A 14,378-nucleotide genomic window follows, 5' to 3' on the forward strand; every position below is an offset into this window, starting at 1 on the left:
GAATTTTGTGAAGCTTCAGGTAAACTTGAAAGAGAAAAATTAAAATGCTAGAGTTTCATAATTACAAATTGGGATATAAAAATAGAATAATTATTGGAATTTTGTATTTCTCTCCAGGGGATCAAAAGTAATATATAAACTTTTAATAAATATTGATATAGCTTCACGTTGACTCCATATGTGAGCAATTTGCTTTCTGTTAAATTCACAATTGCATAATTTTTTTCAGGCTGGAATGCACTTGGATGCCAGAGATTTTGATTTCTTAATGTGAAATAAGGTGATAATACATTCCAAAGTATATATTTTTTCAACTTTGAATATATCTGGTGTATTTGGAGTAATATCTGAGTAAATACACTTATATGTAAGAGAATCAATGGAACAAGATATTATTTTATATCCAAGGAAATTAAAACACTTAGAACATAAATACGTATTGCATTACTTCATATTAAAGAAATGTTTTACAAAAGAAAATAAAGGAGCTTATTTTATAGCCCCATTTCCACAAATAATAGCAAAGGTACATACACATATCTAATGTTTTACACACTCATTATTGTTTCTCTTAAAATTTGTTGCTTATACTATTTTAAAAAGCAAGCCTATAGATTGTTGTGTGTATATACATATACACACAACGTATATATATGTGTATATATATATATATATATATATATATATATGGCAGCAAGCAAGAGAATGGGCCTCTTCCTACTGAGGTTTAACATTTGCATGTATAAGTATATTTTGATTCACATAGACTTATTGTTCTTTAATTACATGAACAGTGATTCCTGGTTACATTATTGGAAAATGGAAGCAATGCTCAAAGAGCATCACCTAAATTTCCATCATATTTTGCTCTCAATATATTTTGTACATCCAAATATATTGTGATTAATCTGCATACATTTTTGCTGTTCTAGGTGACGCTGATATGAGGCTAGGTAATACACGACCTTAGTCTGCATGTTGTACTTGTGTAACACACATAATTTTACAGTGCTAACAGGTGCTATAATAACTAACTATAGTTGATGATGAATGAAAGAAGGAAGACGTTAAGATGTTACGGAAGGACTCAAAAGATGCAGTGCTTGAGTTAGAATTTTAAGGGAGATTATGCAAAAGCAGTCACTTAAGGTGGGTTGGGATAATCTAGAATGTGGGAATGATGTATGCAAAGTCACACAGGAGAGATACAGCATGCATGTTTAGAAAATTGTTGATTACATATGGAAAGTTTGCAGGACTTGCATCCTAGAATATCAGGATTTTAAGCTAAGTAGGGTTCAAATTAAATTTTTCACATACTTCGCTGCATTATAATAACTAGTTTATGTTTAACTCATCCACTAAACTATTTGAAAAGAGATGCCAGTGTTCACTCAATCTAGTTGTCTGTCATTAATAATTTAAAAATAATTGAGATTTTAATTTTGGTCTGCTAAGCCTGCTTAATTAAAATTTGACATTAAATAAGATTTTACAGGCCTCTAATTTTTTTTTCAGTCATCACAGTTTGAATATTAAACATTACTACTTTTATCTCCCTCAGTCAGCATAAAACATACTACTTATGGTTTTAATAACCAAATTCAATGAGCACCAACAAAATTTGATGTAACTATTAACTTTGAAATTTTATTGAAATAGAACTATGCCTTGGGTATCATTCAAAGCATTTAATTGTTGCAATAAAAAACTTTGAGATAAATTGAAATGATGGACAATATGGGTCGAAAGCAACATTGGCTTGAGGGAATAGGCTAATGTTTGAGAACGGAATTGTTAAGGACAAGATTGGATTTTTATATTATTTTAGGAAAGATACACTCTAATGGAGTTTAATTCTAAAATGTTTAATATTATGAAAATATTATATATTATGTGATCATTATAGAAAATTAAAAATATAAGAACATCAGAAGCAAAATAGTCAAAGTCTACCTAAACCCAATTAGAAGTGAATACTATTAATCTTGATTTGCATGTTTCTAATCTTATTATTATCAAATTAATAAACAGCTTTCAGATATTCTGCTTCTCCCTGTTACTAGATCAGGATAATGTCATTTATGTACAGGCATCTCCTGCTTACTCAGTTCAGCATTGATCAATAAATATTTTAGACTTCCATTCAAAACACTTCCATTTTTCTTTTGCCCATATTCTTTTTATTCAGTGCTACCTATTTTCAAATACACAACACTTTGTCAAACAAATTCCAACATTAGATTGGATATAGTTGGTATCAAAGGAGTAATACACATTGCCATTCCTAATCCTCAATGCATTGATCCTGAAAATTATTTGTAAGAATAGAAAAATACTGGATATTTCAAAATAAGTCTCATTTTGTTGCTTACACATGAAAGACTGGAATTAACCAACATAACCATTACAAGGTGATTGAGCAAATGAATAGATGGAAAATATTATAGAAACTTTACTGCAGTTCATCAACCATTGTGGTCGTTAGGCCATAGGAAAATACAGTGTGATAGTACCCCTGTCTTCTTTTCCATTTGTTAAGTCTCATATCCAAGTAACAGTGGATAGACCTTATGAGAATACAAAGTGAGATAAAAATAATTTTTGGCTTTTCAATGTATCTTATTTGATCTAAGAGGTATTTCCCCGACTTTGATGCAATAATTGTTGTCACATAATTTGACTTTATTAAAGACCATGTTAAGGATCTTTGCAGCTGACAGCAGTGACTTTTTTACCTCCTACAAAGTTTCAACTGACAGTCTTATTGTCTCTGACTTTCCCAAATTAATGACGTAATTAGTCACCAGGGCTTTGGCTGCTCAATAGGGATTTAGTAAGCAATGAGTCATATGTTGGGGAACACTTCAACAAACAAAATGTTGGCAGAGAAAGATGTATGAATCAGCTAGGAAGAAACACTATTCTATCATTGAGGATCTTTCTAATATTAGATATCACAGAAAAATTTTCATATAGATTACCATATGAGTGAGCCAAAATCTCTAGGAACAAAAAGGCTTAGTATAATTATAACTCCTTGCCATGATTTAACTTAAAATTTCTTTACTTATTTAGCAATTCTATAAACAAGAATCATTTCTGTTAAGGATACTAAGGAGAGTGTTCCTATTGAATCAGAACATTTAAAAGAAATAATTGAGGAACTCACCATGTAAAACGTCATTAACCAAACTAAAATAAAATGTGAGGGCATAAACTTAACCAGAAATGTTTAAAACCTATATATAAAAAAAACTAGAAAACACTTCTGAATGGCACAAATTTGGACTTGAGCACGGGGAAAGAAATTCCATGCTCTTGAAAAAGCCTTAAAATCATAAATGTGCCAGTTCTTTAAATAAACTTATATCTTCTATGTCATAACAAAACAATATTTTCTAGAATTTCTTTTTCCAGATTTAGAAAAATAGACAAATTTACTTGGAGGAATAAAGAAGCAAGAATAGCTAGAAATATCCTATAAAATCAATGGAATTTGGAGTCAATACAAAATATTAAGCAATTCTTAAAGCTTCTATGATTAAAATGAGTTATAAATACAGATAGATGAAGATCATATAGAAAATCAAGACATTGACAGATATGGAAAGGTGGTATATAATGAGAACATTTCAGATCAATGAGGGGGAAATGTTAACTGGAAAAGAATATTAAAAAGGCAATGAACTCAATAAGACAACAAGAAGCAAACCATAGAAAAATAACTGGACTGGATTAAAAAGAAAATATTTTAGACACTTCAAAAATAAAATAGTCAAATAACCAATGAACTTATTAAAAGGTTTTTATTTATATTGGTTATCTGAAAAAATAATTCAAACCACAATGAGATGTAAGTACTTGTCATTCAGAATCCTGAATTTGAAAGGAATATTTTAGAATTCTAAGTTGAAGAGAAAATGCAAAGTATTGATGAGAATGTTGACTAATTAGAACACTCAAATTGATGTTATTGGCATAACTTAGTTCAAATAATTTGGATAAAGATATGTATTAGGCCCCAAAATTCTACTTGTAAAGATGGTTTCTCCAGAAATGCATGCATATATATAGCTAAAAAAAAATGTGTACTCATGAAAACACTTTTCAGAATAACACCAAAATAACCCCTAACTGTGGGCCAAAAGTGGACTAAAATACTTATAAAGAGTACAGTAAACAAAAAAGTTGTAATATGATCACCTAATAAAATATTAGAGAAATAAATGTAAATAGTTTCATTTGCAGGTCATATAATCAATTAGTCTCACAATTAAAATATTAAGCAAAAAAATGTGGTTCAAAACACTACACACACTATTTGATTCCTTACTGGTAAAAGTTAGAATAGTGTTATGTTAGGAGGGATGGGTGGAAATCAGGTGTGTGACTATTACATTTTCTTATTCTGGATGATCATAGTATTTTAAAACTCACTAAGCTTTAAACTTATGTGCATTTACCCATGTGTATACAATACTTTAATAGAAGCTTCAAATCAATGAGAAAACATAAAACTGTCTGATGGAAAAATAGCTTGAGGAAATGAACAGGTATAGCAGAAAAGAAGGGCTGCATATAGTTTAAAAACTTGAAGAGATGTTTAATCTCTTTGCAAATAGAAAAACATACGCATTTAAATTGAAATACCATTTTCATGTTCCAAAATTAAAATTATTAGAAATATGATGGTATACAGTGATGGTAATATGGGAGAAAGGAAACGTCCTAGGCAATTTGGCTAAGCTTTTCTGAGAAAGATTTAGGCAATATGCCATTAAGATTTAATGTGAACAAATGGGAAATTTGCCCACATAAATAAATGGAAAGATATTCTATTTTTCAAAATTTAATTTGAAAATACCTAAGCCCCTGATATTTTTCTAAAAACTGGAATGTCCCTGTGGTCATTGGGTTTTAGAGACATAATTTTCACTGTGATGGTCATAATTTTAAAAGGTTGCATCATCCATTTTTAGTTAATATATATTGTACTAACATCACATATCTATGTAATAGAAAAATAGAGTCAATTCATTTAGGGACAGACATGAAAATGACAAATACATATAGAGATAGAAAGGTATCTTGTGCATTATACTGAGAAAGACAATAGAAATAAACAATTTACATGGGTTGATTTATTTTGATTAAGATATATAAGTGGTTAGATAAATGTTAAATAGGTCAGTATGTAATTACAGAAAATGACAAATTGTTATGTATGGTACATTTGCAGGCATAACACAGACATTACATTTTGGAAGATTGTGTTCTATGCAACAGTGCCAAGTCTAATGAAAGTAAGAGGAAGAGGAATTCAGCCAAAGTACCAACCCCCGTTATCCATTCCTTAAGAAAGGAACTTCTTTATACACTCAAAAGAGGGGATTCTTTTTAAATCTGTTTCCAGAGGGGCATCTGCATACACATACACATACACACACACACACACACACACACATTTACATTATATTTAAATGTGTGTGCATGATATATACATGTATTTATTTATTTAATATATATGTGTTATCAGGGTCCTATATAGGAACACACACACACACACATTTTGAATCAAACACTCTTTCGTATAATTTTGGTGACAAATGTATGCAATAAATGAGAATACTTTAACTTTCCAAAAAGCTATTCAAAAGTATAATTTTCAAATAAAATATATGTTTGTATGACAACAAATGATTTTTTATAAATAATATATTCTGCATTATCAATCTGCCACTGGTTTTTATTAAATAAAAAAACCCGTAAGTTTGTATGCTCTTAAAATACATATAACATTTGTAAGAATAGTTTTTATGTAAAAATAATTATAGTTCACTATAACTATGTTAAAAATAGACATAGCCAGGCAAGTCGCTCATGCCTGTAACCCAGCACTTTGGTAGGCTGAGACGGGCAGATCACTTGAGGCCAGGAGTTCAAGACCAGTCTGGCCAACATAGCGAAACCCCATCTCTAATAAAAATACAAAAATTAGCCGGGCATGGTGGCCCATACCTTGTAATCCCAGCTACTCAGGAAGCTGTGGCAGGAAGATTGCTGGAACCCGGGAGGCGGAGTCTGCAGTGAGACAAGATCATGCCACTGCACTCCAACCTGGGTAACAGAGTGAGACTCTGTCTCAAAAAAAAAAAAAAAAAAGAAAAAGAAAAAAAAATAGACACAGATGAAGGGTGTCTTTGATTATGCAAATAGATTACCCATCTTGTACTCACTGTGTTTATTTCAATAAATGATCCACAGAATATGCTACTTTTGATTTATAGTTTTCTTCTCCTTCATCGCTGTGGACTGGGAAAATATTTCTTATTATTTCTGCTGCAGAGTAGCAAAAAATTATGAGCCAGAAGGAAGACCACTACAACAAGCAAAATCTCTGAGTAATCATAAAATGAAGAACTATTTCCTGTTGGGATTCATTGTGACGAATTTGATTTTAAATTCTTGGTGTTGGCGTTTTATTTTTAAAATTTAGCTTTCTTGCCTATTCTGAAATTGTCAAAAATTCAGAAAAACAATCATGATCATTTGCTTGCTGATCAATGGAGACCTAATGATTTTTAGGCTGTGAGACTACAGTAATAAATAAATAAATAAATAAAGTTGATACTTCCTTCTATCGAGGGAAATTGAGCATTTTTCTCATAGTCCTAAATCACCAGATCAAGGGATATATGTAATACTTGAGTGTTGACATTTTATTAATTTTTATATTTAACTAGAGCTGTAAAGTTGAAACAAATGGGTCAATGCAATAGCCCATAAAATATTTTAAAAACACATAAAAGAAATATCACTAAAATTTAAACATAAAAAAATACAAAAAAAACCCTGAGCTATAGGAAGGGAAGTATCCTCTAAATGCCCAAGTTGAAGGTAGTCCTCTTAGAAAGGCACAGAAAGAAGCAGTGTTTGATGGGAACGTGATTTTTCAAGTATTTTGAATTTTCAAACTCACCACATTAACTGAGTAAAATGAAAAAATATATAAACTTCCTCTGAGGCAGAAAAAACATTTGGCATTTTCAAGATAGAATTATAATAAAAATATCTCGCCCCAATAGAATACAAAGAAGCATCCTTAAGCAAATAGAAGGCATCTACGGAAATATCACACTGAAGTTTGAACTAATAAATTATTCATTTAAGATCCAGAAGAAGACAAAGTGTCCTCTTTCACTATTGTTCTCTCTACTGTATGGGAGGAATTAACCAGTGAGACAAATCAAATAAATGAGTAAAACATACACAGTTAAGAAATGAAAAATACAATTCTAAATTTTTAAACAACTCCATTACCTATACATAAACTTCTAGTGACTGTAAAAATCAGCTGCTGGAATAAACTAGTAATTTTAGCCACATCATAGAAAAAATAAGTCAACCCATTAACTTATTTCTATATATTTCCAATGAGCAATTAATGATAAAAATCAAATTCATGTAAAATACTAATAAAATAAAATATGTATATATGATTTTAACAAATTACATGCAAGATCTCTCTAAATAGGAAACTAGCAAAAGTGTTGGGAGATGTAGGAAAGTTCTAAATAAACGGAGTCACATACAATAATTGATGGTTTTGATGTGTGTCCCTGCCCAAATCTGATATGATGTAATCTCCAATGTTAGAGGTGAGGCCTGGTGGGAGGTGATTGGATCATGGCGTGGATTTCTCATGAGTGGTTCAGCATCATCCCTCTTGATATTGTTCTCATAATACTGAGTGAGTGAGTTTTCATGAGATCTGGTCATTTAAAAGTGTGTAGCACCTTCCCCTTTCACTCTCTTGCTGTTCTGGCCATGTGACGTGCCTGTCCCCCTTTGCTTTCTGCCATGATTGTACGTTTCCTGAGTCTTCCCAGAAGCTAAGTAGATGCCAGCATCATCCTTCCTGTATAGCCTGCAGAACAGTGGGGCAATTAAACCTCTTTTCTTCATAAATTGTTGAATCTTCTGTATTTCTTTATAGCAATGCCAGAACAAACTAATACAATAATCATGGCTTGAAAGTTCAGTGAATTTTAGTGTGTAAAAGGTTTTGGTTTTTCCAAATTAATCATTCCAGAAATCCTCACCATAATCACAAAAGATATTTTTATATAAATTGACACACTGATTTAAAAATGTACATCAAGAGAGCAAAAACAAATGATAAAAAGCTGGAAAAAAGTTGGAATAGTCACACTTCCTAACACCATGCAATAACTTAAAGCTATAGTCATCAAGAGAATGTGTTATTAGTATATGGATAAACAATTAGAGTAATGGAATGGAATAGAGTTCACAAATAGATCCATGCTTATATGAATAATATAATATCAAAGATACTGCAGTTATTCAAAGGGGAAAGATTATTTAACAAAGTGTGCAGAACTACGAGATAAATGTGAAGAAAACAAACCTCAAGTCCTTCCTCACAACAAAAGCATGAATGAGTTCAAAATTAAATGAGTCCAAAATATATTATGGAACAATGTGTAAAAGTGAAAGCATAGGCTTCAAATGTAAAGCACAGAAAATGTCTTAGTAAACTACATGAAAGCATTTCTTTTTATCCAAACTGGAGAAATTTCTTTTTATTCAGAAAGCAATAATTATATAATGATAATCTACAGAAATGTATAAATATATTTATACTTTAATGTTTATTTTTAATTATACAATTATATATACTATTTATTATGAATAAGAGCAAGAATATATAAATATAATGTACAACATAGAAACAAGAGAACTATAAAAACTAACAGATGCTACACAAAAATGATATAATAGCAAATAAGCAAATGAAAAATTTCTTAATATCGTTAGTAATAAAAAATAAAATGAGATAATTACACACATCTACTAGAAAAGCTACTGTTTTAAAAATTGTGTTACCAATATTTGGCATAGATGTCAAGAAACCAGAATCTAGAGTTTGCATACATTGACGGTGGGAGTGTAACACAGTACAGCTACTTTGGATAACTAAATCTACCTTACATGTACCAATTCTACCCCTAGGCATTTATCCTAGGGGGGAGAAAAGCATAAGTCTATAAAAAGGCTTGCACAAGCACCTTTATTCATTATTGTCAAAAACAGACACCATGCAACTGTCCACCAAGAGCGGCGTTCTCAAGTTCAGCACTATTAGCTGTTGAAGTGGCTTAATTCTTTGTTGTGGGGAGCTATCCTTTGTGGAACCCTGGCCTGTGCACACTCTATCCCCTCCTCCACAAACCTCTGATAACCAAAAGTGTCCCCAAACATTGGAAATGTCCCCTGGCAGGTAAAATGTCCCTCATTTGAGAACCTCTGGTCAAGAGTTTAGTAAATAAATTGTAGTGGTATGTCTATGAAATGAAATAATATGTAACAATAAAAAAAGTGCTACTTCAACATGCAAGAAATTGTTGAATCTCAAAAATATTATGCTTAAGGAAAAAAGACGAAAAGAATTCATACTCTATAATTCTACTGATATATAATTGTAGAAAATAAAAGCTAATATATAGTAATAAAACCAGATTAGTACTGGATTGACAATGTGTTGAAAGTCAAAAGAAGAGGCTTGAGATCCCTTTATAGTGTGATAGTTTTACAAGTATATACGTATGTTAATGTTTAAAAATTTCACACCTCAAAAATGTGCAGTATACCAGATGTTAATTATATCTCATAAAGCTATTAAAATTTTATCTCAAAATTATAGCTTTATTGCATTTAGGGCATTATCCAATTTTGAATCTAATCCAGTTATCATAGCTTAATGCAGTATTATGAAAATAATGCCTATAAAGGTCCAGTTCCTCAAACACCCTTGGAACCAATTTTGTCATCTATATTAGTTACCTTGGGCTGCTATAAAGAAGTACCACAAGCTGTGTGTCTTTAAGTAACAGAACTTTCTTCTCTCACAGTTGCGGAGGTCAGAAGTCAGAAAACAAGGTGTCTGCAGGACCAACCTCTCCTCTGGATGCTCTAGGTGAGAATCTTTTCCATGCCTTTCTCTTAGCTTCTGATGTTGCCATCAGAACTTCAGATGGTGTTCCTTGGCTTCTGTCAATATTAATACATAAATCCTTTTCAGTCTCAGCTTCTCTCTTCACATGGTCCTCTCCACATCCTATCTGTTTCTGTTCCCTCTTCTTATAAAGATAACCCATGTTGTTTTAAGTCCCACCTAAAGACATAATTTTAGCTTGATTACATCTGCAAAAACTTTGTTTCCAAATAAGGTTTCATTTACCTTATGTGTATAACTAGGGGTTAGGGCTTGAACATACGGGTTTGGGGAGGGGAACACAATTCAGACCATGACACTCATTGTTTCACTCATTAATGAGTTAAGGGTGCTTTGATATTATTACATTTGAATGAGAGTGGTTTTTAAAATTACATTTTGTCGTCTAGTTTGTTCCACTCTGATGCTTAAAGGGAGTCACCTGCCTCAGCCAATTAAACTGTGTTGTCTCTGCAGTGCGTTTTATCACAAGAACATGACCTTTAAGCACAAGAACACCTTGTATTCCACCACTAAAAACAGAAATGACATCTACATCTACCTTCACTGCTTCCCTATTTCTCTCCATCTTTACTGACTTGGTATTTTGTTGTTGCTGTCATTTCTGGTTGTTGGTCAATTTTCATTTCTATTCTTATTTTGCTGATAATTCTTATAAATCAGTGCTGAATTTTGTCAAATTATTTTTCTGCATCTCTACAGATGATCATTTTATGTTTTTGTCCCTGTGATAATTTGGTGAATGTCATTGATCAATTTTTAAATAATGAATATCTTTGCATTTAAGATAATATTTTTCACTATTAATGTTATCTCTGAAATGAAAGCTAAACCTAGTCAATAGATATTAGAGGTGCATGATTTTTAAAATTGTATAAAATTAGATAAAAAATACAAAGAAATATATATAATTTTAAAACTATGTAAAAATGTAAATGCCAAATGATAGAGCACTAAATGAAGCTTGTAATACTAAATACAATATTTAGAAACTCTTTCGCAGTGCAGGAAAAAAATAGAACTGAAAACGAAGCAGAAGAAATCACAGATATAAAATTAAAGAGGATAGAATTAAGCACCTGAGTTCCCACATCTAAAGTGAAAATCTAAGAATTTAAATATCATTCAAATACAGACTAAAATACAATATAAAATAAAATTTCCTGAGCTAATTTTTAAAATACTGCTTAATTTGTAGATAAAAATGCAGACTAATTTTCTGACTATATTACTATAAAAACCTTCTACAAATATTTTTTAACTAAAATTATAAGAAAAACATCCGCCATAAACACGTAAGATTAATATTTTCGTTTCTGAAGTATAAAATGTCTGGATAGACTTGAGCTTGTTGCTTTAGTTTTATATGTGAAGACTGGAAAAATTCTGTTTTGTTTTGAAAAATATTTTGAGCTAAAAATGTTGTATTCCACATTTGTTAGGAATGGAAGTCTTTAAAATATGAAATATTTCCAATTGAAGAAAAATAGTGAAAATGAACTTTATCTGAATAAGATTAATGAAAATTATATGTTGAAAAAGTAAAATAGTTATGTGTACTAACAGTGACTACTAACCCAACAATATAAAATTAAGTAAAAATATTATTACCATGTTAAATACAAATTAAAATTAATTATAAAAAAGTTAAGATCTGTGATTAAAGTATTAAAATAAAATGAGACTGTATTCACAAATTTAAAAGCAAATTGGTGAATGACATATTTTTTGAAATAATAAATTCTTTGGCATATTTTATATTTTTTATTATAAATGAAAATTATTTATTTGAAATATTTAAAGGAACAAAATATTTGCAGCTCTATTTTATTGAGAAAGTAATTACAAAACAAAAACAAGGAGTTTTTGTAATTACAAAATAATATATTAATAATATTATTTAGAAGCACAAAACCAGAAAAGCTTTATATTATTTCTAACAATAAGTGTAAACCATCTAATTTTCTGAAAAGGGGTGGAAATAAATATTTAACAAAGAAGATGTTATTCTTAAATTGTAATATGTACATTGCCTAAAAATAAAAAGGTAGTTGAAGATATATTGTGAACAACAAAAAATGAAGAGCTGATAATATTAATGTGCGAAGGAAACTCATAACATATTGTACTAATTATAAATCAGTGTATTGACAAAACCTGAGTCCTCAATTATTATTGACTGTTATTGACATTAATGATAGAATATTAAATATAGAATATAATAAAGCAATTTAGAATAAAAAAGAGAAAGCGATAGACATGAATAGAAACAAAATGCAACTGTTCTATATTAAAAGCCTTTCTAAATTGCTTGTGCTTTTCTAGTGACCAGTTTCGCTATGCAGTGTAGGCTCAGGTGTCTAGATTTTAGTTGCAGATAAACACAGGTAGTGTTTTCCAGATCTCAGAATGACCAGTTACATAAAAATAGGCCATAAACCATATATTTCATTCTTACGGTTGACAAACCTCTAATTCACCTGAAAATATTAAAAAGAAAGCAGACAGACGTGACAGTGGTTGGAAGTTGAGGATAAGAAGAAGTTGGCAGAAATAAGCTTTCTTCTTTTGGACAGCAATGCATGATAAAAAAAAATTAAACTAAATTCAGTTCATTTCCACTAACTGGGACTTATTTAGAAACTTTAAGAAAGTCTGAAGAATTTCAATTGAGGAGTAAATAAGGGCCAATTTATTTCATAGTGTGGACTCTCAAGACAATATACAGCAGTGCTTCTCAAAGTTAAACAGTATATGAGTGACCTGGAAATGAAGATGCAGATTTAATAGGGCTGGAGAGAAGTCTGAGATTCTCAATTTCTAATGAATTAAATTACAAAGAGGACACAGCACCACGGCTTCTCTTCCTCAGCACGGCGACAGGGGCTTCCCCTTCGCCGCCGCCGCCGCCGCCGCCGCCGCCGCCGCCGGCCAAGCTCTGCCGCGCCCGCGGCCCGCGGCCGCCATGCAGTTTATGTTGCTTTTTAGTCGTCAGGGAAAGCTTCGACTGCAAAAATGGTATGTCCCACTATCAGACAAAGAGAAGAAAAAGATCACAAGAGAACTTGTTCAGACCGTTTTAGCACGGAAACCTAAAATGTGCAGCTTCCTTGAGTGGCGAGATCTGAAGATTGTTTACAAAAGATATGCTAGTCTGTATTTTTGCTGTGCTATTGAGGATCAGGACAATGAACTAATTACCCTGGAAATAATTCATCGTTATGTGGAATTACTTGACAAGTATTTCGGCAGTGTCTGTGAACTAGATATCATCTTTAATTTTGAGAAGGCTTATTTTATTTTGGATGAGTTTCTTTTGGGAGGGGAAGTTCAGGAAACATCCAAGAAAAATGTCCTTAAAGCAATTGAGCAGGCCGATCTACTGCAGGAGAGTTTCTTTTCTTCTTGAAGGATGTTTTTCCAGTGAAGAGGGGTTTCTCCCTATGAAGAGTATTCTCACATTTAATAGATGCCACGTCATGAATATTTTAATGTCCCTGTGTACTAAATGACTACTCATCGAGTATGCAGAATTTCACAGAGGAAATAGAATACTGATATACATATGAAAGAAAATATCGTCAGCATGGTGATTTATTGTCTTGTATAATAATAGTAGAACATTTTAGAACTAGTACTTTTATGATTGTATTTTTTCCTGTTCACATTCCAAACTTTTCTGTTTTATTTTCATTCTATATGTGATCTTGATACAGCTCATTCCTCTCTGCAACTGATTTAATCTCATCTTGACAAAATATGACCTAGAAGTGTTTTGAGTAATATTAAATCTTAAACACATACATATTATTAATGAACCATCTGTGATTTATCTTATAAGAGGAAAACATGACAATCATTAAAATGTTTACCAAAGAAAATATAGCTGAAGTGCTAGGTCAAAATAAGCAGTGCCATAATATATAGTGTGGTTTGGTCTTCAAATATTGAGGTTAAAAAAAGAAACTATTTTGTGTGATTATCTTACAATCTGTATGAGCTAATGTGTTCTAATGTATCACATAAAAGTATATGTGAAAATATTACAAGAAACTAAAATTAATTTGTACCATTATATAATATTTGAGGTTAAAACATTCAGTATTAAGAAATTTTGTAGTGCCACATTTATTGAATCACATTTGTGTTATATAATAATATCAAACAATCCCTTTAAGAACTTATTAGAGAGCTATGTCTGAAGTCTGTTCTGCAATATCTTGCTGAATAATAACTCTTTCAAAGCATTAATGCTGAGTTTATATAGTTCAAAAATTCTAATATTCATTCAGTTTTAATACCTAAATACTTATATTTTACTAGTGATGGCATTCTAATA

The 14,378-nt window shown here is 31.1% G+C and overlaps 1 protein-coding gene across 1 annotated transcript; it reads left to right on the plus strand.

The window, feature by feature from the left end:
• The first annotated feature begins 7,689 nt into the window (after nucleotides 1–7,689).
• Nucleotides 7,690–13,511, plus strand: LOC117980473 (AP-1 complex subunit sigma-2-like). Its single transcript, XM_063604741.1, has 2 exons — nucleotides 7,690–7,757; nucleotides 12,881–13,511. The coding sequence occupies exons 1-2, from the start codon at nucleotides 7,690–7,692 to the stop codon at nucleotides 13,446–13,448; spliced, it is 636 nt and encodes a 211-aa protein (XP_063460811.1). The 3' UTR covers nucleotides 13,449–13,511.
• Nucleotides 13,512–14,378: the final 867 nt, after the last annotated feature.

This window comes from Pan paniscus, chromosome 4 (genome assembly GCF_029289425.2).
Source record: "Pan paniscus chromosome 4, NHGRI_mPanPan1-v2.0_pri, whole genome shotgun sequence".
NCBI classification, from domain to species: domain Eukaryota; kingdom Metazoa; phylum Chordata; class Mammalia; order Primates; family Hominidae; genus Pan; species Pan paniscus.

Coding starts and splice junctions, on each gene's coding strand:
- LOC117980473 (XM_063604741.1), top strand. CDS start 7,690: ATGGCGTGGATTTCTCATGAGTGGTTCAGCATCATCCCTCTTGATATT. Junction 7,758..12,880: donor GTTCTCATAATACTGAGTGA/GTGAGTTTTCAT, acceptor TAAATTACAAAG/AGGACACAGCACCACGGCTT.